The sequence below is a fragment of the Motacilla alba genome, chromosome 5 (assembly GCF_015832195.1).
Source record: "Motacilla alba alba isolate MOTALB_02 chromosome 5, Motacilla_alba_V1.0_pri, whole genome shotgun sequence".
NCBI lineage: Eukaryota > Metazoa > Chordata > Aves > Passeriformes > Motacillidae > Motacilla > Motacilla alba.
In genome coordinates, this window is record NC_052020.1 from 22,701,841 (window position 1) to 22,726,922 (window position 25,082).

At 34.0% G+C, this 25,082-nt stretch overlaps 1 protein-coding gene across 9 annotated transcripts in view; it reads right to left on the reverse strand.

The window, feature by feature from the left end:
- The window catches only part of FUT8 (fucosyltransferase 8), a 96,553-nt gene that overhangs the window by 16,165 nt on the left and 55,306 nt on the right, over nt 1-25,082 (reverse strand). For 8 of the 9 annotated variants that reach the window (XM_038137222.1, XM_038137217.1, XM_038137220.1 and 5 more), the window contains 4 exons: nt 20,227-20,342; nt 19,927-20,095; nt 13,865-13,979; nt 8,273-8,510 (listed from right to left, as the gene is read on the reverse strand). In XM_038137222.1, coding sequence (XP_037993150.1) covers nt 8,273-8,510; nt 13,865-13,979; nt 19,927-20,095; nt 20,227-20,342 — 638 coding nt within the window. The remainder of the gene's footprint in view (nt 1-8,272; nt 8,511-13,864; nt 13,980-19,926; nt 20,096-20,226; nt 20,343-25,082) is intronic. The other variant, XM_038137223.1, reaches the window with a different exon arrangement.

The following is a 25,082-nucleotide window of genomic DNA, read 5'->3' on the forward strand; positions in this document are numbered from 1 at the left end:
CCTCAATTGTTTAGACACCCAGCATGTCAGCTGGAAAGAGATCTGGAAACAGATGAAGAGATTGCACAAATGGACTTCACAGAGCAGTCAGAAGACCATCAAACTAGGTAAAAATCAAGAAACTTACTAGCAATTTATTTTTCCTTTTATATTCAAACTGCTTTTGAACAATGCCCCATTTCATCTAAACAGCCAATATGAAAGGGGTACCTGCTAAAGAGGAGCTCCAATTCCCTGGCTGCCAGAAAATATCCTTAAATGTATTTGCAAAGGCAAATGCACTTCTATAAATGCAAAGGGGTTTTGCCACATTACCCAAGTCTAGTCATTCAAGTAAACAGAATTGATGTTTTAAAAGTAAGATCATATGTAAGGATAGTTGAAATAACTCAGGAACACATAAAAAAAGACCATTACAGCTATATTGATGAAAAACCAGTTTTGGATTTGATTTCAAACAATTGCACTGAAGCTTATTCTCTATTTCAGTCTAATGATAATTATTACATATTTGAAAATAGATCCAAATACTTGCTTTGAATATTAGGTTATCTTTTCTGGAATAGAAAATAGTTTGCTTTTATAATATCCTTCAACAGCTTCAGAGACTTATCTCTTGCATGCATGTGCTGACTGGACATACACTCGAGCCTGTAACAGGCATGTATAAGCATGTAAAAAACAAGACAACATGCAGACAGTATTTCATATCTCATTACCTAGAAGTTTCCAACAGGTCATGACAATGGAGCTTAATATTTGCAGCTGCCTGTTCAGGCATCTAATGGAGAAGCACTCCCAGTTTAGACAAGACATTTACTGTCTCTTTGAGATAGTGGTTTATAACTCCCAATCTTGTATTGTTCTAATTTGAACACTTGGAGGACTCCTCTTTCAATGAATTAGTAAAAGTACCTCCATATGCAAGTCCAGATGGAACACAGCTCTCAAGGTATTTGTAGACAAAAGGACATTTTAGTTACCCATAAATAAAACAGGAGAGAATAAACCTTCCATGGTGTTTGACATTCATAGCAGTGTCACCTTAACAGTGCATCTGAAAGAAACAAGGATGCATTGTACTGTATATGGTCTACCAAAATGAAAGGACAAAATCAAGAGTGGAAGCCTGCAATAATGCAAAAGGAAATTTTTCTGATCTTCAGTCATAGGGGAAAATGTAAGGGAAGAATTAAGAAAAAAATTACGAAAAAAACCAAGAAAAATAACACAGAAGTAGAGATGCTTTCTCCATAACTATTACAGTAATAAACAATTATTAATTTGCACATTATTAGAAACTTAAAACCACTAGTTTAGTTAAGGGTACTTGCAAAAAAAAAAAAAACCAACACCTGTTTTATTCAGGTTTGTGTACAGGATTTATGTAATACCAGCTAAAGGAAAACATCTTCCAAAGATTTCTCTACAAAACTTTAGCCCTATCGCGTTCATGGGCATGCAGTGCCAAAAATATGGTACTAAAGTAAGCATTTTTTTCTTTTAATTTAAAATATTTATTGTTTCATTTGAAATGCTAAATTAAATCAAATGTTAAAATTAATGTGAGTCTTCAAAAATGGGTAGGAGATCAGTGCAATAAAAGGCAGCTTTTCAAATTTCTTATCTGTTCACAACACTAGAAATAAATCAGTGGGCTGAAGGCCTAAAGATTGAGAAACAAAAATATTAAATGCAAGAAAGTATTTCTGCCATAAAAGTCTTAGTATAACTTTCAGTTATTTCACATGGTGGAAAAACTTTATTCAGAGCCATTTGCCTATAAGCAGCTTTTCAATATGACATTCTAAATCTAGACAAGAGATATACCTTGAGAATTAGCTGACATTTTGAGGTACTCTTTTAATTCATTACTCAAATGCAAAAAGACAAAAACCTTTTAGGACTTGGTGAAGTTACACTGAAACGAACGAAACGCGCAGCATTGTGCTACTGTAAAGAACTAAGAGTAGCTGCATGAGAGAGAGAATGGCCACCATAACAATTGATATATTCCCAGGCACCAGAGCCATAACCCATAGGGCTGGCGGTGCTCTGGAACGTCTCCCACCTGGAAATGGCAGTAGTCATTTTCAAGACGTAAGAAGGGTTTGGATGACTTGAATTCAACTCCAACGTGCCAGCTCAGGTTACCCTTGTTTAAAGATTACTTAAAAATAGGTAATATTACTTAACTAGGACCTTGTAATGACCAGTGTAATACATAAGAAAGTTACTCAAAACTTGAATGCAGGTTCTAATTCCCCAAAAATCTAACAATGCTTCAGTTTGGATTGAAATTTATGTAGCCAAACAAAGAACTCAGATTAACATTTCAAACTTTGAAGTTTGTTTGAGACCTAACATACCCAGTTCACCTCACGCAATCTCTTCATAATAAAAAAAAAAAAATCTGATTTTTTTTATTTGAGTAGAAAACACATTATTTTTCCCTATTGTGCATGCTGCAGTACAACTTTTCAGGTAATAATTTTTTGAAAAAAGCTTTTCAAAATAAAAATCAAATAAGCCAATTTGTATCTTTTTTGCTTATTAAACAATCCTTAGAAGGCTGACAGTTAAGCAAAAACTTTTTTTCAGTTTGTTATGGACATTTTGTTTACCAATCTGTAATTCTTCATCCATGATTTAACGGTCATGAGGAAAGTTTGCAATTAAACACTGTTCTACAGGTACTAGGTTTTACTACTACATTGTGGAGGAGCAACATCAATCTGTTAGGAAAAAGAGAAAGTCATGCTTCAAAGTGTAGTATTTCATACAAACAGCATAGGATCTGCGATCAAATATGCAATTGATTATTCCTACCACCAAACAGAACAGAGCCAAGAATCCTTTTCCCCACCTCCATGAACTCTTTGGATTTTTAAGTCTTCAGCTTCCCCTTATCAAGAAATGTAGGGAAAGAAGCCCCTGATATTTGGAAAGTAATTATCTTCAGTCAGAGCACATTTAGGTTTCCTTCCTTCATTTCAACACAGTTAAAGAATTCTCATGGAATATGTTTGCTAACGTGCTTATAGTCCTGCCCATGCAAGGGCATTATCAAACACTCAATTGCATTTTATACAGACATAAATCTTAACCTAAATTAGCAATGACATAAAGAGAACTCACTGTATACAAGCCCAATGTTTTTGCTTCTTGAGCATTTTTTGATAGCATGATTATATACATCAACTTTTAAAGAAATACAGACATTCATACTTCTGCTATTAGAAAATGTACTGGACAATAGCTGCATTTAAATGAAAGTATTTCCCATTTATCTCCCATCCTGTTGAAAGATGGCACTGACATGAAAAACAACTTCCAAGAACACCATTCTTTTACCAAGAATAGATTTGATGTAAATCCTCATATAATTAGATGAGAACAGGTGGTACATTTAGGCCACATAAATGGCTTAATTAGGATCAACTTGGCTTGATTGATTATAGCGTGAAAGAACACAGAGATGTATTTTATTACAACCTCCTTAAAATACAGATTAATTTAGTTTAGTATGGCAGATTTCATGACACAAGTTGTAAGACAATATTAGAAGTATCACTACAAAACAAACAAATTTAAAAAACCCCATACCCACTCCAAAAAACCAAAGGCAAACATTCTTCTGGTTGCAAATCTTCAAAAGAAATAAAGCTAGTTACGAGAAAAGACTGCATATCCTGTAATTCCAATGTCAGATCACACTTTTTTTTTTTTTTTGCTTTTCTGCTTCTGGAGCAGTTGCTACAATAGGGGTCAACAGCAGCAGCAAGTTGTTGTTAAAAAGCAGACCTCATCTCTAATCAAAATAATCCAGCCACATCTTTGTCTTAAAGTAGAAATATTTTGCGTGTAGAAATACCTATAAAATGTGGCAGGACCAGCTTTTAAACTTGCTTTATTCTCTAACTGACTTATGGTTTTTAATCTCCGACTGTAAAGCAGGTTTTTATGTCCTTGAATCAGTGTAGGTCATTTTCAGAATCCTTTCATATTTATCAATATTCATTTTGAAGGCCAGATAACAGAAGTAGATAGTGTCCTGCAGCCTGTCTTTGCTCTGCACAGCAAAAATAACTTCTTGCTATTATTCTATTACCCTCCACTTAGACATGAGCAAGGATCACACTTAGCTCTTTTAGGATACTGCATTGAAAACTCAGACCTACTTCATTAGAATTCCAAGGTCCTTTTAAAAGTTACCACTTCCTAAATATATTTCTGTGTTTACACAGACAAATGTCTTTACACAGAGTGTCTTACAAGGCACCTTGAAGACAAAAAAATCTACACAGTACCAGTAGTTTGATTTCAAGATTAACTCAACTGAAAAAAGGGAAAATTCAGAGAGGTTGCTGTTCCACTCTGTTCTCTCAAATCACCATTCTCCAGCTTGCTTCACAGAAAAGGATCTTGTTTGAATTAAAAATGTAACTAATGAAAGTCACTGTATAAACACAATGTTAAGAATTAGAAATGAATCCATTTTTTTTGCAAATTTTTATAAATAATAGTGAGATGGGGGAGTAAAACATAATTCATACAATTGTATGCAAGTTTAAGTGGTTTTTTAGGCCAATACTAAATATTCAGCTGATTTCCATAAAAAACTACTGTCAAGGAATATCTAGTTAATGGAGTGAAACTTCATAATTTATTGCAATTAATTCTGTACAACTTTTTATGGTTTGATTTTGCAATTTTTATTTAGTCCTTTTGATTACTGTTGCCAGATAGGCTTTAATAAATTAAACATTCATTTTGTGTACCCACAGTATCCTCATTCTTGAATTATACATATAAACATATTAGTTAATTTATATTTTAAGATTGTAGTTCAATTAATACTTAAAAGCTGGCACTACCAACAAATGAAGAGCTCTGCCATTTTCTCCCCTCTGGGTATCCCTTCCTCAAAAGCATTAATTCATCAAACCATAGTTAGAGGCAGCAAAATCAATATTCAAGGATAACTGCAGGAAACTTCATTTCAGGTTTCCTTTTTCAAGTCATCTTTCATCTTTCTGCTATTTAGGCCTTATGGGAAGGAGCACATACTGTTTTTTAAAGCAAGTAGATGGCTTCTTTACCTCCACATCCCTTCGTTCTCCAGCTTGACATGCAGATATGACTTCTAACAGTACATTAATCTGTCCTTCCTATTAATCTGTTTTCTTTTTCATTTATGATTTTTTGTCTAGTTATTTTGTAGACCTCTTTCAATTTATTATTGGGGAATGCCACCATAACACCATAAATCAGAAAGTAAAAAATGGTAAGAAGAGGCTCCGTTTTAGCATGCAGCAATGATAATAACATTATGACCTGGCTAACTAATATATTTAAAGAAAATTAATCAAAAATGTCATTATAAATACGTCTTCACAAGTTCTCTATGTTTTGGCTCTTATTACTAGTAAATCATTCATGCTTCTTATAAAAATTCCTACCTAAATTATTCATTAACAGTTTGACCATAGATATCAAAGGAAAAACAAACTACAAGCAAGATGCAATTACAGGCAAGATATAATTTTAAAACTAAGAAGAGCATATATACAACCATCTCTCAAGATTGTTTTTCTCTAGAACGATGGTATGAGTGAAACAAAGGACAATGAATACTTATGCCACAGTGTAAAATAACTGTTGCATTTACAGAAATCTACAATAGAATTCTCAATCATGTAATATGTTTAAGCCAGAAAAGATGAACTTGATTCCAGAACTACCACGTCAAGCACAAAGAGCAACTCCTGCAAGACGTGACGTGGGCTGAGCTGACCCTTAATTCTTCACCGATGAGAACAGGTCTTACTAATCTGCTATCAGGCAAATATCAGTTTGCTCAATAAAAGTCACTCTACTTCCCAATTCCAAAACAATTCCAAAAACAAGCTTAGCTTTTATACCTAGTTAGGAGAGGACTGGACAAAGAAAATTCCAGAACTATATGTATTTTCAGCTTATAAAAGCCTCCTAATTACTGGACAAGGTATTACAATCTAAACTGTTTCACTGAAGATAAAGTTCAGAAACTGCAAAATTTTGTGTTGAAAATAAAACTAAAAAATGTCAATTTTTAGCGATTAATAGATTAACAAATTTAAACAATTTTGTCATGAAGCACATGTTACTATATTATTATCTATTCAGGTCTGCAAATTACATGAAAGCATCTCTCTTAGAGGATATATTTTTCTGACTTGTTGGCCTATTTCCATAATTTACATTGAACAATTGCTAAAATTATTCATTTGTATGAATATTTTTGAAACATAATTTAAATTTTTTTTAAATTCCTACACTACATAGGAGAAGTGTTTTGTTTATGAAAAATAAAAATTGATAAATGTCAATACATTTTAATACATTTATTTTGAAAATACAGAAAATCCCATGGTGATTTCAGAATTTGTAGAGAAAAAAAAAAATGAAACCTGTGATTTTGCAAACCAAGTGCTCCTAACTAGAGTTAAGAATTTCAGATTTATTTGTCCCTGAAAAAAATAGGGAATAAATAAAGAGATATACAAGTAAATAAAATCTATATAGATTTGGGGAGACATAAAAAGCACACAGAAATCTTTAGCAAGATACAATGCCTTTAAAATTTAGAAGTAATTAAGTATCCAGTGATGACTCCTACTGAAGCCAGGCTGAGGCTAGTAAAGAGATCCCTTGTCAGAATCATTCATCCTCACCGACCAAGCCATTGCACAAGATCAGAATTCAACACAGTTTATAGCACATGTGGCTGGCCAACACACCAACTACAGAAAGATTGCCTTCCATAGCCCTCTAGCGCTAGAATACCAAAACTCAAATTAGTGGCATTCATTATTTAAAAAATAATCGAGTGCATCAGGGTATTTCATGTGCTCAGTCTTCAACCTATTCATCCTGATCTAGAAATTACTTGAAAAGTAAAAAAAAAAAAAAAAAGAAAAAAAGAAAAGAAAAGAATCCAAACTGTAGGAAGCATTATTTGTATTTTCATCAGCAAGAGCCTATACTTTCCTTCCTACTGCAGGAAATCATCATCCATTTAAATAGATTTTCATGAAAATATATGACCTTTTGAAGCCATATGTGCATGAGTGAACTGTTTTCCAGCTTCCTGTGCTCAGAAGTTGCTCACAAAACTGCCTGCATCTAAATTCTGGAGTCACATAGAGGAGTCCACTGAGAGCCATGTCCAGATTGTAGTCTCACTTACTTATCCAAACACAAATAAAACTTCATCTGGAGTTCTCAATATCTGTTGTCCATTTACAGTTTTTTCTATAAAACATCCAACCATTTCCAAGAAACGTTTTTTGCAAAAAAAAAAATCTCATTCACAAAACTAACTAGATTTCTCAAAGCTAATTTTGTAGCATCTTGAAGCTCTGAAGAACAGATGTTATTTCAATGTGCAAATGCTGTTTCAATGTATAACACACCAGTTTACATGCAACCTGTAAACTGGATTTTGTAAATCTGATTAAGTTAATTTCAGACCTGTAAAACTTTAATATTTACTTTAAGATTCCATATGCACTGGGTATGCAGTGTCCTAGTGAAAAGACTGAAGACGTTGACATGTTTTGACTATCAATCACATGGAGAAAGATGACATTTAAAACTAACATCGTTTACTCATTTACAAACAAACGTACCTACAAAGCTTCATCCAAACATCAGCGTCCATCTACCTACTCTAGGCAAATTGTCCAGCATGATATAAGAATGGAACAACTTGCTGATATACATATAAAAATTCATATTTAACACTGCCATTGTTTTTATAGCATGAATTTTGGATCTGTTCAGCTTGCATTAGGAGTTACTTCAACTATTTTTTTATTTTGTTGGGGTGTGACTATTGGATACCATTTCTTTTATATTTCTATTGCTTAATATTGGAAACATCCCTTATTTCTTAAAAAGTTTATTAACAACAGTCTCTATTTAATACTCTCCTCCCATGAAAATTAGATTAATATCTAGCAGAGAACACAGTAGCACTCTGCTGAAAAACTGTAATTTAAGCCTCAAATATTAAACTTTTGAATTATAAAAACTATGCCAATGCAGAGCTATCTTATGAAGGAATTTTTTTTTAATACAGTGGGCAAATAAGATGTAAAAGGTGCTTACATACACAGCTACAGTCACAGTTATCGTGCTCCACACAACACGAAAGAGACAACAAATTAATTCTACGGGACCACAGCTGCACAAAGCAGGAGGAGTGATGCGGGTGGCTCAGCCTTACCTGACCAGTGGCCGGTGGTGGAGCCCGCCCTGTCGGTGCAGGTCTCGCTGACGGGCCGGAACACGGTCTCCCAGCCGCCCGTGGCGTAGCGCCAGTTCTGCGACTCCAGGATGAGCGTGCGCTGGGTGCCGTAGGCGATCATGAAGCAATACACCACGTGGTGAAGCTGGCAGCCATAGCCACAGCCTTTGTTGATGTTACACACAAGTTTCTTAGCTTTGCTGCAATCCTTCGGGTTCTGTAAGGACGAGTGAAAAAGTGGAGCTGAAGAGAAGCTACACCAAAGGCTTGCGTTTTTCTGAAAATCTGGCAAACATCATAAATCACAGAAGCCACCCTGCTATAACAGATCTCCGACTAAAATGGATGAGTAAGCTTCAGCTCCATGAAAATTTTATGTGAATTCTTCACTGCGAACATGAACAGTTATTGAACAATACTTCACTATCCTAATATAAAATAGAATACATTCAAGATTTTAAATTACTTTCTCATTTGTAAATCTGTCAGAAAAAGCCAACATTTGGACTCTGAGTTCACATTTCATCAACATGATTCTCAGTGTTAGAGTGCTTTTTCCTTTGGCATTTCTTCAAGTTTGTTAGCTTTCTTTCAATAAGCATGCATGTCACCCAATAAAAGAAAATTTCCACCTGTCTACGACGTACAGAATAAAACAAATGATACAGAATAAAACAAATGCTAATTAAAGGATTGCTTCCCAGGCTAGCTGACCACATAGCAAATACAGAAAGTAAAACACATTCCCAAGCAGACTGATAAAGGACAGAATTTTAATCTCCATAGACCTATAGACTTTCCATGAAATAACATATTTCATTTCCACAAACCAAGAAACCACAAGATAGCAGGCAAATGCCTACATTGTTTGAATGCTATGTTTAAAAGTACAAAGTAATAAATACTTTTAGGCATGTGGAATTTTTAGGTATATGGACAACACAACATCATAATCAACAGAAGTTTTTTTTTACATAAAAGATAGTACTTTTTTTGTACGTATTCATACTTGCATGGCTCTAGACATAGTGCTAAATTCCAGAAAAGTCTTCCATAGAATCTCCAAGATTAACTTTTCAGATAAGGTGCAAGAATATTGATATTTGAGCATCAATATAAATTCTGTTTCTTTCACCTCTAAACTTTAAATAAAATTTTCTGTAAATTTGCAACAATCAAATCAAATCTTCAAAAAACAATGATCCCTGTCTGGAGAACTGAGATCCCTCCTTCAATTGATCTTAAAGGTAATCTGAATATTCTGAGTCCTAAAATACTTTAAAATAAAATTAATTTGTTCATTCAGTTATGTAAAGGAGGGGATGACAATTCAGATGGGGGAGGGGTGGAGGTACGGAATAAGAAAACATCCAAAACAAATCCAAAACTCTAGAACATATGCTATACCATAAGCATTTTATTTTTTTCATTTTAAATACACCTGATTCAAAACCTAACTAGGTATGAAAACAATAAATGAAATAAAATTTTTGTTCCAAATTTTTATTCCTCAGACCAGTACTTCTGTCATAACAAATTTAATGGATAAATTGAGACTAAACCCAACAGGTATCTTTTGAAATTATATATATTAGTATTAGTTTGTGCTTAAAAAGGAAGCTATTTAACTAATTTCTTTATGACTGTGGGGTTTTTTCGAATTGCTATACTCAAGGAGCAAAAAGACAAAGCATTATTTGACGTTCAATTGTCTATTGAGAATTTTAAAAGAAAAAGAGAGGAGAGATACTTGGAAATATTGCAGTTTCAACTGGTGTTTCCAGGAAAAGGTGAAAATATTACCCATTGATAAGAAAGAAAAGTTACATTTCAAGCATCAGAATAACTTGGGTGTTCATAGCCAAAACTGTCAACCAAAGCAACCAGTATTGAGCTGATAAAGGATAATAATTTCAAAACCAATGAAGACTGACAAAAGAGTTTTCCTCCTGGCACAAAGTCACAGAAAAGGATTATAAATTCCTGATTTGAGTGGGTAGTACATTCTGTTCTCAACCCTAATGACACTGCTGATCACACTTCCATCTCCAATTTAATGATCTATATAATCAAGAGAGGGATGAAAGGGACCTCCATGAATGTCAAGCCCTGTAATGTAAAAGCCATAAAACTGCAGTAAAAAGAAATACCAAAAAAATCCAAACAAAAATTAAATAAACCCACATAAAACCCCAAACAAAAAAACCTACAGCTGACCAATTACACAAAACATACTTCAATATATAGAAGATCAGATCATCAAGCTATTTCAGAGTTTACACCTTTTATCTTCCTCAAAGTAACCTCCATAAACAATGAAACTGAAAAAATAATAAATTTTCAGAATAGCAAAATGGTTAGAATTACCTATTTCTATGGAAGAGAATACCATCTAAAATAAAAGTAGATTTTTGCAAGTGGCAAGATGAATTTAATGGTCTTTCACCACAAAGAACATGGGCATATACTGGTGCTCTCACAAAATTCAGGGCTTCCACTGTATTCCTCTTCCAGGGCTCTTGGTTGGCCTATTCACAGGCTCAGGTGGGAATGATTTCCCAAGTGCTGCCTCAATGCCTCACCATCTTCCAGTGCTTCCAAGTGTGTAGTCAGCCATCAAAACATGTGACAACTGGCAAAAGTAAACCCTGCTCCTTAACATACATTTCATTGTATGAGAAACTGCTGTGCTATTAATGAACTTAGTTCAGAAAACCGTACTTAATCTGAGGAGTCACAACAGAATAGAGTGGAGTAGGAAAGCACTCTGCTACCATTCACTGAGTAACCTCATAAACACAGTATGATGCTCATTAACATAGTAGTTCTTCTTTTATATTTTCAATAGATATTTTATTCTTTGATGCTACACAGTCTGCTTGAGAAGAGAGTCCCACCCAAAATCTTTGGGAAATCCCACTTGTTAAGAGGAATATGTAAAAAATTGGTGTTTCTTATCCTAGTTATCACAAATGTAATTCATACTGCGTTCTATACCCCTTCTTTTGTGATGTTATTTGTAATCCTTCCTTTTCATACCAGCTCCCCTCAAGACTTTGGGGTCAGAAAAAATCCACACAAAGAAACAAAAAAAAACCAAACCACCAGAAGTTTCTTCTAGCTGCTGGAAGAAAACATTCTTCTCTCCCTAGTCAGAAATAGTAGGTATTTGATTTGAGAGCTAGAGATCTCAAACCTTCCTCTAATATAAATTCCTCTAGTTTGCACCTACCCTCCTGTGACACACAAGTTTCAGCTTGAGTGAAAGAAACATCCCAGCAGGCAGATGAACTTTAACACACTGTATTCCTCAATCCTAGAGAAAACCTCACACAGATATCAGCAGTAACCACACTTCCTTAGATGGTTATTATACTAAAACTATATAATATACTTATGGTTTGATTGACTACAGTTGCATGGGGTGCCCAAAGCCTTTTTTATTATTGTTGTCATTTTAGCATGAGGACTTTTATTAAAAATATGAATCAGTAATTTTAATGTGAAAGAGAGGATTTAGTACACTTCAAGACAGAAAAATCTAAGTGACACATTAACCACCAAAAATATTGCAAAGTCCAGAAAGCTCAGAAAAAAGTTTTGTGACCAACTTTCTTTTCTTTGAATACATACAAAGCCCCAGCTAAATAGTATGGCAACATATGACTTGAATATGGCAAACTATGACTAATATAATTGATGTGTTGTTGAGTACCTGGTAACCTTTCTCACCTGATTGTACTTTTAACCTTCAAAGCTGAACAAAAAGTTTTGGTTTCTTTTTAAATCAGAGGCAAAAATATTCTGCTATTGCGAGACTGCATGCTGAATCACAAACTTCCTAAAATAAACAGAACAAAAATAGGCACAAAAGAGAAGGGACAGAAAACTGCTGCCTTCATAATCATTTATTCACTTGATTACAGCACTACAGGTGCTCTTATCTGACTTCTCTTGCACATTTTCTTCACCTGTTTGATAAAAAAACATCTCTGAAAATAAGGCCTTTTCCTTAAATATAAAGTACTAGTTTTTTAAATGTTGCTCCAACTATAGGAAACTAGTTGCATGTAGCCTCATTAAATCAAACTTATGGTAATGTCATCCAAATGAAGTAGCAGTCATCACTATTCACAATCATTCAGCTAAATGACTTCCCAGGGAGATGTCCCAAAATAATGCAGCTGTCAATGTTCAACATGTACCAGAAAAAAGCTATGCAGTACTTTCATACTTAACTAAAAAACAATTACAAATATGTCCCATATAATTCTTTTTGGCATCGACTTGAGGGACAAGGGTGATTGATTTTTAAAATTGTATTTTAGTGCAGTTTTATTATTAATAGAAATACATGAATGTGTGTAATTTTGAACTATTTGACTGCTTTACATTGGTGCATATTTGTTAAAGCAAATAACTTTGTGCTCTTTTTGATGACTTGTACAGTTGTATTACTAAACAGGACAACAAATGGATAGTGAAAGACAGGGAAAAAGTAGAGAAAGGCTACATTTATCAGCATGAAAAGCAGTTACAGTACACTACTGCCAAACAGTGGTATCAAAATAAAAAAATAAGGAACAGTTCTCAGAAAAGAGTTGAAGAAGTACAATAAATTGATGACTCCTGCACAATTTAGAGAGATGTTTTTTCCTCAGAAGGGTGTCTTTTTTAATTTAACAAGCAACAAATACATAGCTTGGTCGCAGAAGAGAAGGTTCCAACAGCTGAACTGTGAAATAATGAAAATCTGAGAAACCAATTCAGCTATTTACACAAGAGAAAAGATCAGACATTAGGAGTGACCATACAAAACAGCTGCACACATGCCATAAAAAATAAACAAAGTATGAATAAAATAGAGTACATTAAATATCTTTTAGATCACTACATAAATTGCTGCATGCATTCAGTCATGAAAAAAGTCCCAACACCTTCAGATCAAGTTTTATTTAGATTTTATACACACACAAGCACATATATTAAAAAGTTCTTATCAATTCAAAAATATGAGCATCTAGAGAAGTCTCAAACATCTGTTGAAACAATCTAGGACTAGACAATACACTATACAAGCACTTCAATTTTGCTTCCTTATGTTTTGAAAAATGGGCTGCTGGTTCAGAAGTTTGATACAAGGACTTTTAAATTATGTTTTTAAAACTATGTAAACATATAAATGCATTTTGATACTTTAAAAAATAAAATTTTTAAAAAAAATCAACCAGACAATTATATTTCACAATAAAGTGAAGAATTCAAACAGATTAGTACAGCCCAGTAAAAACCACGGATACAAAAAAATCTCAACAAAGGAACAAATAAACCAAAATAACCAACATCAAAAATACAAACCCCAATGATTGCCTTGGAATATTACCTTCCATATACATATAAAATAATGTTTGAAATAAATGTAATAATCTATTTTCTACATAATTTTTTCATATACCAACATTCATTTTTAAACTGCAATGTAATTATTCTATTGCAAGGTTTTAGCTAAGCATTATATCTATAAGAAGAAAAAAAAATGTTTACCTTGACTCAAAAGCTCTATCCTCTTACCTGCAAATAAGTTATTCTTCTCTGTACCAAATCTGTTAGATCTTTGGCCTCTTTTTCTCTCCAATCTCCAGCTCCATCTGTTTGACTGAGGTAGTACAAGTCGGTCATTATTGACCTTGAAACAACAATGGAAAACAATCTTAACGTTACTAATTTGGAGCATTAAATTAAAAGACAAATTAAAGAGATATTTCAATTGCAGCTTCAAAACCAGTTTCTTCATGCCACCTACTACTGCACAATTCAAACAGCAGCCAAGACAGACTGACTGCATCCTTCATCTAACAAATGTTCCACACCCATTAGCAAGTAAAAATTTAAAACTCTAAACAGACTCATGGCCATGCAAGTCCATACTACAAAACTTGAATTTTGAGAAACTATCAAATACTAAATTGAGATTATCTAATACATTAGAGATTATCTTCTTAGGGTTATAACATTTAATAGACCAAAAAAGAGAATAAAGAACTCATCATCACAAAAACAAAAATGTTATATGACATTTGTTAAAATTTGCAGATAAGTCAAAATTACTGATTTTGTCCAAACAATACCACCCTGGAAAAGATTTTTTGTTTTTTAATCTCTGTGGCTTTTGGGAAGAAATAGAAAACTAGAGAGAAACTATTCAAAGTGTTTCTAGAAATGTTAATGGTTATTATAAAAGATGGCGCAACTCAGAAGCAGTAACTTCAGAGTTGGTTTCACAGATTGAGAATATTTAATATTGCTAAGCATTTCTCCATAACAGTGCTGAAGTTATAAGTTTGAACCACTTTTCTTAATACTTTCATCTGAACTTCAGATGCTGCTTTTATTGCCTGAAATTCTTGATAAACCAAAAGTTTGAGCACTAGAAAGAGAAGCAACAGAACAAAGGCAGAGAAATTTGGAAGGTGACCAAAAAACAGTGTGAGGGTAAGAAAAATACATTTCCCAACAACATATGAAGCAGTCTTGTCAAGGTGTTGGCAGCACTTGTTAGCACAAATCCAATTAGCCAAGGCTACCCCTTGTCCATAATTGAGAGGAGCAGGCTGCATACAGTAGTTTCCTACTAGGAAACTACTTCAATGACACAATATTGAAGCAGTAAAGATTGAGATAAAGGTAGAGCTGCCTTAATTTGATTTATCAGCACAGTTATCAGACAAACTTTTCTTGCTAATTTAATAACTAGATTTATGAATCTGTAATTTTATTCTCATACACTCATTCTGGTCTTTATCCCCATGCTTCTACACAGGATAACAGAGACACTGTCTACAGCATCTACTATTATTGTATTAAATATTTTACTCAAATTATTCAGCAGCAGAAATCCTCACCTTCTGTCAATCTACTGGAAGAACCTTATCTACATTCTAATCCGAAACTATATAAACTTGATTTTCTTTTACAAGGTAATTGAGCTTGAAACACCCTATTGTGGCTTTGCATAAAAATTAATTTAAAGCATCACCGGGTAACTAGTTTTAAATCAGTAACTATTAAAGACACATAATACAGTAACATGCACACACAGTTTAAAGAGAATTAGAACAGAACTAATGATGGACTAGTTCTAATACAATGCATTATATACAGATAACTGAACAGATAAAGGGTTTGCTCCTCTTAAGACAGTTTCCCTATTTATAGGAAATATATAGGCTAGTAGGCATCCTAGAAAAGGAAACAAATTAATTTTCTTGGGAGTTTAAATATGGTTTTCCTCCCAATCAGGATGTAACCATGTTGGGTGTTTAAAGAAAAACTACAAAGTTAAGGTTTAAACATTAATTTTTTTTTAAATCCTCTTTCATTAAAAGCAGCTGTGCAACCACATAGCCACATTTTAAATCATTTTCAAATGCTTTTTCATTAGCCTTAAACAAATCTTTTCAGTACCTGTGATGCAAGTAATCAGTGTACTCTCCCTATATTTTATAGAAATATACTTCCACTAAATATTAAGAATAACTGAAAATACAAAGTTTATCAGTTAAAAAACAATTTAAAAAATCTGTCAGTTCTTAAGTAATTTTTCCTATTTCTACGGAAAAAAAAGTGTTGCCCAAATTTTATTTTTATATTACTGGCTATGGTGACCATGATAAAGAAAAGGCAGCAGCTTAGTTTTAATAATCAGCCTTATGGATGAGTTGTAATTACTTTGATAATTTTTGAGGTAAGAGAAATGGGTGAGAGTGTCCTTACACAGCCTCAATGACTCACCACATTAAGTAAAGGCAGCTTTGCTCAGTAGAAACCATAAAAAGTATCAAATGATTTGCAGGAAATGTTACGAATTCATGAAAGAGTTTTCAGACAGTATCCATAATCTTCTTTAAAAAAAAATTATAAAACCCTGAAGTAAACCAGGAAGTGAAAAATTCACAGGTGTTATCGCACAGAAATGATTAGAAGGTAATGCTATTTTAAGACACAGTCACAGAGTCCTTTTTCTTTGATTGTTACTGCTCAGAAATGTGCATTTTCTAGCTACATCTGCTAGGGTTTTTTGAGTGTGACAGATCACTGAGATAGATAACTTATTAATACAGATTTAGAAGAGACACAAATACCACAGACCTGGGTCATGCTCCGTGCTGAGAGTTAAAAGCACAGGGAGAGGTGATCCATGAGCCCAAGATAGCTCAATGCAGACAAAGGATGAGCCTGCACAGGGTTATTAGAGGCTACTGCAGCTGTGAAATGGCAGGAAACTTCACACGGTAACACTGCAGATATTTACTGCATCAAATTTGGTCTTTTACTGGGCTACTAACCAACAACATCAACTTGTTGTTGTTGTTGCTTCATATCATAAAATAAATCTTGGAGCTGCACTTAAAAGTATATTTTTTCCTGGAAAGCAGAATGGAGGAAAAAATCTGGCTGTATTTCATCTATATTTGATTGCCAATATAAAGGGGGAAGGGTGGGTGTTTTTAACAATCAGTCTAGACATTTATTCCAGTCATATGAAAAAATTTAAACCTCCTAAAATTTTACATCAACAATTAAATACTCAAAGGAAAATATGTAATTCAAAGGAAATAATGTGAAAATTTGTCCAAACATTGTGCATCAAATCTTGGCCAGTTACCACAAAATCCCTGATGACAACTGTTCCCCGGGAAAAGGAATGAAACTAACTCAGTAACAGCCACCTTGCAAACAACTTTTGTCAACACAGGAAACAACCATGACAACTAGGAGATAAATTTGCTGTTTTAATAACTCAATATCAAATGGTCTTTCCAATGTTTAGATGAATTTACTCTCAACAGCCCTCTTCCCTATAGCAACTATGAGAATACAATTATGTAATTCTCAAGGAAAATATTGTGTTGGGCAACACTGTTTCTCAAACAGAATCAGTACTGAAATACTTGACAAAATCTTAGGCGAGACCAGCACTGCCCTGGAGAAAATCCACACAGCTCCTAGGGCATAGCCAACAGTGATTAATTAAGGCATCCAACAAGAATCACTATCATATGAGTACTGAACAATTTGTTTAACATCACCAAAATTAACAAAGAACTCTAATACTACTTGTCCAAAACCACAGAAACTAAAGTTTATAATCTCTTAGAAAGCAAGTCTTAATCTATGACACAGAAGGCTTTCCTTACAAACAAAGTAAGTATGAGCCTCTTTCCTTACATAGCTATCTCATCATTTGATACCCACCTCTTTGTTTTCCCACATAAGGACAGCATGAAAAATTCCTCTAAGTTCTTATAATTAACACTAATCTTTCTAATCCAAACAGTAGATTATAATATATATTAAAATTTCTGAGATATCTTTATGTATATTTATGTGTATGTATATCTATAACAGTAAGTAATACCAGCTGCACTTGCAGTGTTCCATTTATCTAAAATATAACTTTTTAAGACAGCACTGTAAACAAAAGAGCATTTGGCAACAGGCTTAATTCCTGTAAAAAACTTCAAGAAGTGCATATATACTTAAAAGACCAAATCATACCAACAAACAAAACAGGCAATGTAAAAAAAACAAAACAAAAAACCCAAACAAGCAAACCACCCCCCCCCAAAAAAAAAAAAAAAAAAAAAAAGCAAAAACCTGTGCTTCTCAAAGTGAATGACAAACATATGATTTGCTCATTCCAAACTTATGCTCTGTTCCTTTCAGAAAAGCGAGCAGATGGACAGTGTGGAGGGAAGATGAGATTGCTCCTTCCCTGGGGAGGTACTGTGCATTGTAAGGGCAAAGAAGACCCCAGAGACAGCAGTGCACCACATGCCAAAGGATGTGCACACAAAATGGGAATTTTCCTGCAATTCACACAACAAGACTGAAAGATTAAAGGGAAAGAAGGAGACAGCTTGACCTCAAAGGTGCAGGAAAAAACTTCCTCAGGACTAGAGGCAACCAAGTTGTGCATTCTGCAACACAAGATAATTCTACTGCTTGAAGGCAACATTGCAAATGCACCAGGAACACAGGCTGAATATTGTAGAAACAGTTTTTAATCTGTTTTTTTTTTCTAACACAATTCTACACTGTAAACAGATTGTCTAGATTCAGGTTAATAAAAGCTAGTTTACAGCCGTTTGATTTTAGCTTAAATTACTTTAGTCTTCTTTGAGGACATCACCAGACAGGAAGGTCTACACAGATCTATTACAAAGACTAAATAGACTTCAGACTATTCTATATTTAATAACCACCTTGACAACTGAAAGAATACTTGCACTCAACAGAAAAATTCTCAGAGGAAAAAAAAAAGAGCAGTTGTGATTGCTTGCATCATGTACAAACTTCTTTCAGTAGCCCAGTGAGATTAACTTCCAGAGGCTTACAGGGCAGTTTTATAACTCCGTGCAAAAGACTTTATGCACCTCTCACATGGGTTTCACCTCATCCTGAAGTACAGTGACATGTGAACATAAGGGTGTCAGAAATGCAGAAACTAGAAAATTAAGACTTAATGAATTAATAATCATTGGTGAACAATGGAAAGGACTAAGGAAAAGGAGGCAGCAACATAAGAACCTTCTGGAATGAAACACATGCAATATTATTCAAGGTTTCACTGTGGTGACTGCCTCATCCTGGCTTTATAAACAGAGCAATAACATACACATAAGTGATTCTGTTACCATGACAAATGTCAGAAATTCTGGTATTAGACTATTGCTCCAGTTTTTAGCAGAGATAGTTTAAAAGGTACATAAGAATCCATGACCTAAAGTTCAAGAAGCCCAAATGGAAATAACTTCTGTGGAAAAAAAATATTTCTGAGTGGAGATAACTACTGAAACAAACTGCCCAGGGAAGTGACACTTCTCTGCAAATTCACTGTTCAAGTGAAGATCTCAAGTCTTGGAAAATTCTGCTTCAGCCAGGCACTACTTTTATTTCAGTCAAATATATAAAACTGCACTTGGCAGAGAACTAATTGAAAGAAATTTAATCATGTCTTCTATATAAATAATAACTCTCAATAATTGAATAGTCCCTTCTCACTTTCAACTCAATCAAGCTGTGACAAAATGGATTTTGGAATTGTGGAATATTAAATTACAAAATTTAATGGACAATACTATTTGCCCATATTAATAAGCAAATTCATATTGTCTTTATGTTTTAAATAGTGTTTGCATTATTTCTAAGGAATTGAAAAGTCTTATGATTTTTTCCCTTTACTATATTATTATTTTCAAAGGCTCTTGCTTTATTACTGATGTTCACATATAGAGATCACAGCTTTTTTTCAGGGCATTGATCTAAGGTAGTGTATTTAGTTAATTCAGCTATTTTTGTATAACTGTTTACTGAGGAGACACAAATTGTCACTGCAATCTGGTTGGGAACAGAGTTATAATATGCTTAAAGGCAGCAAATTTTTAACAGTTCCTGGATTAATTTGGTTTAGCACAAACAAAACTCATGCGCAATATTTTAATATAATACAAAAGGTACTCCAACAATAAGGAGGCCTGATGACTGACAACAATGAAAAGTATAATTGCCACACATCTTTGAATAATATAATGATAGTTAAATTAAAGGTCAGAACCAACTAATGGAAGTACCTTTCCTGATGACCCAAATCAGACAGAAATTCATCAATGCGTGTTTGCAGTTCACTTCCTTCTAGATTTTTTAACTTCTTCAGTTCACTCTGGAGAAAAAACCAAAGTTCCTTAGCCCCATTTTCAATCCTCCTTCTCAGTATTTCATGGTCTTTTCCAAGGCCTTCTACTGTAAAAAAAAAAAAAAAAAGCATCAGTGCTTGTAGCTGAATTACTTGTTAAGAAGCCAATACATTTGTGATATGAAATACCAAAACATCAAAACTTGTATTAGAATTAAAAGAAGAATTATCTACCAACCATCTCCTGTCCGTTTCTTATAGTTTTCTATCTGTTCTTTGGCCTTTAGAAGTTGCTCCTCTAAAGCATGTACCTTTCCTGCAGCTGGTCCCTGATCAATGGGACCATCTGGTATCCTAGGATACAGAAAATAAAGAAATTGCATGATTTATAAATATAATTATTTGATAAATTAATGCATTAACATTTCAGCTCTCCACTCATTTTTATTTCATACTGTTTTACTGCTAAACCTTTATCAGATTTCCTTAAAACCAGAAGAAATTAAACATATTAACATAAAGAAGATTTTAAAAGCACAATCCCATAGCAGAAAAACAGTGCCCATTACAGCTGCAAGGTCCTGATTCTAAACTGTGTTGTTTACAAGACTTCTACTCACCAACAAGAACAATCCAAGGCTCTGTTTGTGAAAATAATATCTGTGGCAGTTTAACTGTTAACCTGACTGACACACAAAAAAAGCCATTCTGCTCCTGAACCCTAGCCATATCTTCTAGGAGAACCAGGGCTCCAGCACTCGATCTCCAGTTGAGTCGTCCTACATATCCACACAGGATGATTTCCATGCATTTTCTGGACTCAGAAAAAGATTCAACCCTCTTAAATGTACCACTATCATGATTTTTTATGACAACTCTAGTATTCTAAAGTGTAGATCACCTAAACAAACACCAGCAATTGTAACATCCATCTGTTAAATTTCTGATATGTGAGCACAGGAGAAGTATGGAAACACGTATCCTGAAATCTATGAGCCATAGATCAGCCCTGAGGGCATTACTGAGGTTTGTAAATCATCTCAACTTGAATCCACATATTAATAAAGCATAGTTATTAATGTTTAAAAATTAGATGCTAACTTTTTCTTGCCTTACAAATTCAATGCAGGGAAAATAAAAACCCTCTTCATTTCAAGAGAAATTATCCTTCTGGCTAAAAATTATTCCACGTTTTATAAGCTTTTGTAAGAGCTGACTCCAGAAAGAAAAAGAGCAAGTAGACGTGCAATGGGAAGTCTTTAGAACTGCAAAGAATACAGAATTCTTGCAGCACATGAAGATGATGCTTCCTTCGTAAAGTTATATGAGTATAAAAAGAAACAGATATTCACTCCACCCACAAACACAGAGTTTCACAGCACCATACACAGGAAGAGTCCTTGACAGACAAAAGATGCCTCTGGCATAGAGAAAACAGTGGTTTGAGGGAGCCACCGTCCCTGTAAAAAAGAAATCAAAGCATTCTAAATACCCTACTGAGATGTTATTTCTTTAATGTCTCTCAGGTCTGGATAACTAAATTCCAATAAAATTTCGGGGACTGATGAAAAGTTCATTTTCCTTGGAACAGCTGAAGAGAACAAGTGAACAACCTAATGTGAGCATCAGAAAGGTGCATCACATGAAGCACAGCATTTAAGCACCTTTTTTCAGAAGGGGGTAGGAGAGGTGGAGGAAGAAGCAGCTACATAGCCTGACAGAAATTTAGTAAAAAATTCTGCAGACTTAAAGCTTCCTCCTAAAGCTATCGTATCCCTATCCTACTAGGGATAACTAAATTACTCAAAAAAATATTTGTGTTATAAAACTACCATGGTAAACAGAAAGGAATTATCATTAACTGCTCGTACATCTGCTTTTTCACGCACTGATGGCATAAGCATGTCAGAACTGTGTAAAATATCTTAAACATGCACATTCCCTAAATATAATCTGTTTCAACAATCAACTTGTAAATTTGTTTCTACAAGAAATGTATGGTGTTATATCCTACTGAGAGTATTGGATTGCCATGTACAAGACAATACAAACAAGCCTTTAAAAAGTATATTGAAAAATATTTACATTCTTACACTAATTGAAAACCACCAGATGGAAATGTGTTTGTGATCTGCGAGCTTGGTACCACAATTTGAGTTGTGAAAGAACAACTAACCACAAAATTACCAGAAAAAAAATGGAACAGTTTATCCTGTACAAGTCACATACCCTAAAGGTAGAGTCTGTGAAGAACAATAGGGTGAAAGGATAGAAAATTGTTACCATAAGAAGTCTTGAGACAGTGCACACATCCTCGTAGCATAAGGAAAGTCTGCAAAGTAGCAATTAGAGAATCCTACAGAAGGATGGTTGTGGATGATATGAAAGAAGCACAGTTATGTTGATCATTTGATATAATTAAGATCTTAAAAAGAAAAGCAGCATTTTGCCATTTAACATTCATCTTGCTTTGGCACAATGCAATAAAAATTTTTATTATATTTAGACTGTTAGATAAAAGAGCTGGGATGGGGGGGGATATTCTCTAAGCTAGTTGCTTAGACTTCCAAAAATCACATCTTTTTAGGATGATACCTTATTCTTTTTTCGGTTGTGTCTCTACATCTGTTACCTCATCAGACTTGGAATTGCTGTCTTGCTCACTTTCATCCAGTCTCAAAATTAAGGAAAAGATTCTTCTCTGCAACCAGCACAGCTTGGCAGTTATTACCCTCTACAAGTACTTCAGCTGAGCTGGATATAACATTTGAGGGAAAAGTGTTTGAATTAAAATCCTTGTCTAGTCTCATGGCATCCTGTATGCAGGTAACTTCTAGTGCAGAATATCCTAGTAATTATGCATACTCATGAATAAGAATGCCTACTGAAAAACAGGAATTCTTATGGGAAAAAAAATTCTTACCGAAGTCCTGACAACTAATTTACTCTTTAAAATATGAGAAGTGAGTTTAAAGTAAGTTTATCTAAACTAAGATGATTCTGAACAGTAATAAAAAATCACTGTACATCTAATAAGTAAGCATCTAGTAAGCATCTAGTACAGAGTATCCTTCACTTATTACTATGGTAAAACTGTAATTAAGTTATGAACACAAAATAAACACCATTATATTCCACTTAAATGGTCAATCAAGCTAATAAACAAAGCTTATTTCAATTCTCAATAGTTACAAGGTGTGATGTTTGCATGCTGCTTCCTACCATCTGAGAGCAAATATAAATTATCTTTCCCATAATCAACTCGTCAAATGAAGATATTACTGGATAACTTTAAACATCAAAAAGATTATGCTGTAGAGATAAGCTGTTTCTGCTTTGTCCCTTGTTAGTAATCTAGAATTAAAAAAAATAATTGTGTGCACATAATCTATATGACTGAGGCCACTTTCTCATCACCTTCAGGTGCAATGACAAAGGGGCAATGACAAAGCAATGGATCTCTAGTCTGGATCTCTGAAGGCAAAAAGAACCCCTTAAAAATTAATCATAGTGACATTCAATTTAGCTAGAAGAACTGCCATACTGTGTAAAATAATTGTAAAAATAGTTTTTTAAACCCCATAAATTATAAAAACCATTCTAACCCTTTCCTATTTCCAAGATACCTAAAAGGTTACTCTAATTTATCAGCAAAAGGAAAAATGTAAGATTTCACAAGTTCATACTCAAATACTTTCTCATTCTTTCATTTATATCCAAGTTCTTTGTAAGGAGCTAGAAGGTTATAACTACCTAAAGCCACATTATGATTGCCTTTTCCCCTCTCACTTTTTTCTCTTCCCCAAGAAGAAAATCATGTTCAATTATTAATGACCATTAGCACACACAAACAAAAAGAATACAGGCTGTCACTTCATCCTCCTTAGATAAAACCTCCTCAGTAAATGAACTGAAAATAAAAAGTCAATGTTATCTGCAAATAAAAGGCAAGCATCCCTTATCAATTTAGATCAGCATAGCCCTGATCATCACTGATTTATACCCATTGCACGTCTTGCTTCCCTTAACTCAGAATTACACAAAAAAAACAGTAAAAAGAGCAGAGGTGGCCAACATTTAGTTCAATTATCTTCAATCTTCCCACACTGGCCTGTGCAATACCCTAAGCTTCAAACTTGAGATATTTTAAACACACGTGGTAGGAAACCGTACTTTAGTATTTAAATTTTTATCAACCCAAAACCATTCTTCTGTCCAAGCCCCTTTAATGTTTTCTACAGGTTTAGAAGATCCAAAATCTGCCCAGAGTAACTGACAGAAGTACTTTAATAGAGTTACTTATGATTAATTGATCTTGAGTTTGGATTCTCCACCAGCCTCAGCACCGGCTACATTAAAGCAACTCTAGTGCTTTTTCAAAATTAAATCTGATCTCTTCTTTCTGAAGCTACACTCAGAACTATAAGAACAATGTGTACGTGTTTGGTTTTATGTGTTTGATGACATTTTGCCCTTTTTCTCCTCTGTTCTGCTTTATAACACACGCTCCTAATTCAGAGTAAGAAACAGGTTATCATATTTATTAAAAGAATTGCAGGTTCTACAAAATGCAATATTTAAAAGAGTCTAGGAAGCAAATATAGTCCAAATGTGATGTATTCATAACATGAACACAGTATGAATCCATTTAACAAGATTTTCTATTTCCCTGAGGAGAACTCCGAAATTACTCGTTCCTAAACTGCCAGGTTTATCTTCCATCAAAATACCCTAAAATATAAAAATTTGACTACCACTCAGTAATACATAAAGAAGCACATGAATACCATGTAGCATTCATGCATTGCAAAAATAAAGCAAGCCTAGGACAAGGATGAAGGCATATGCAGCTTCACAGTTTCCATTCAAGAAAATGGGACATTATAAAAGTTGTAATTTTAAGCTCTCCTATTCCTAAAAGCTTTGTATCATCCATATGCAACAGGGACAGTGTTTAGAAGTCATATCATAATCCTAATAGCAAGCAAAACTTTTAGGTAAAACTACTGGTTTTAGGAAACAACATTATGTAATACTTTGATTGGATTATTACTCCCTCTCAAGTTTCCCTTAACAAAAATTGTAGTAAAGATT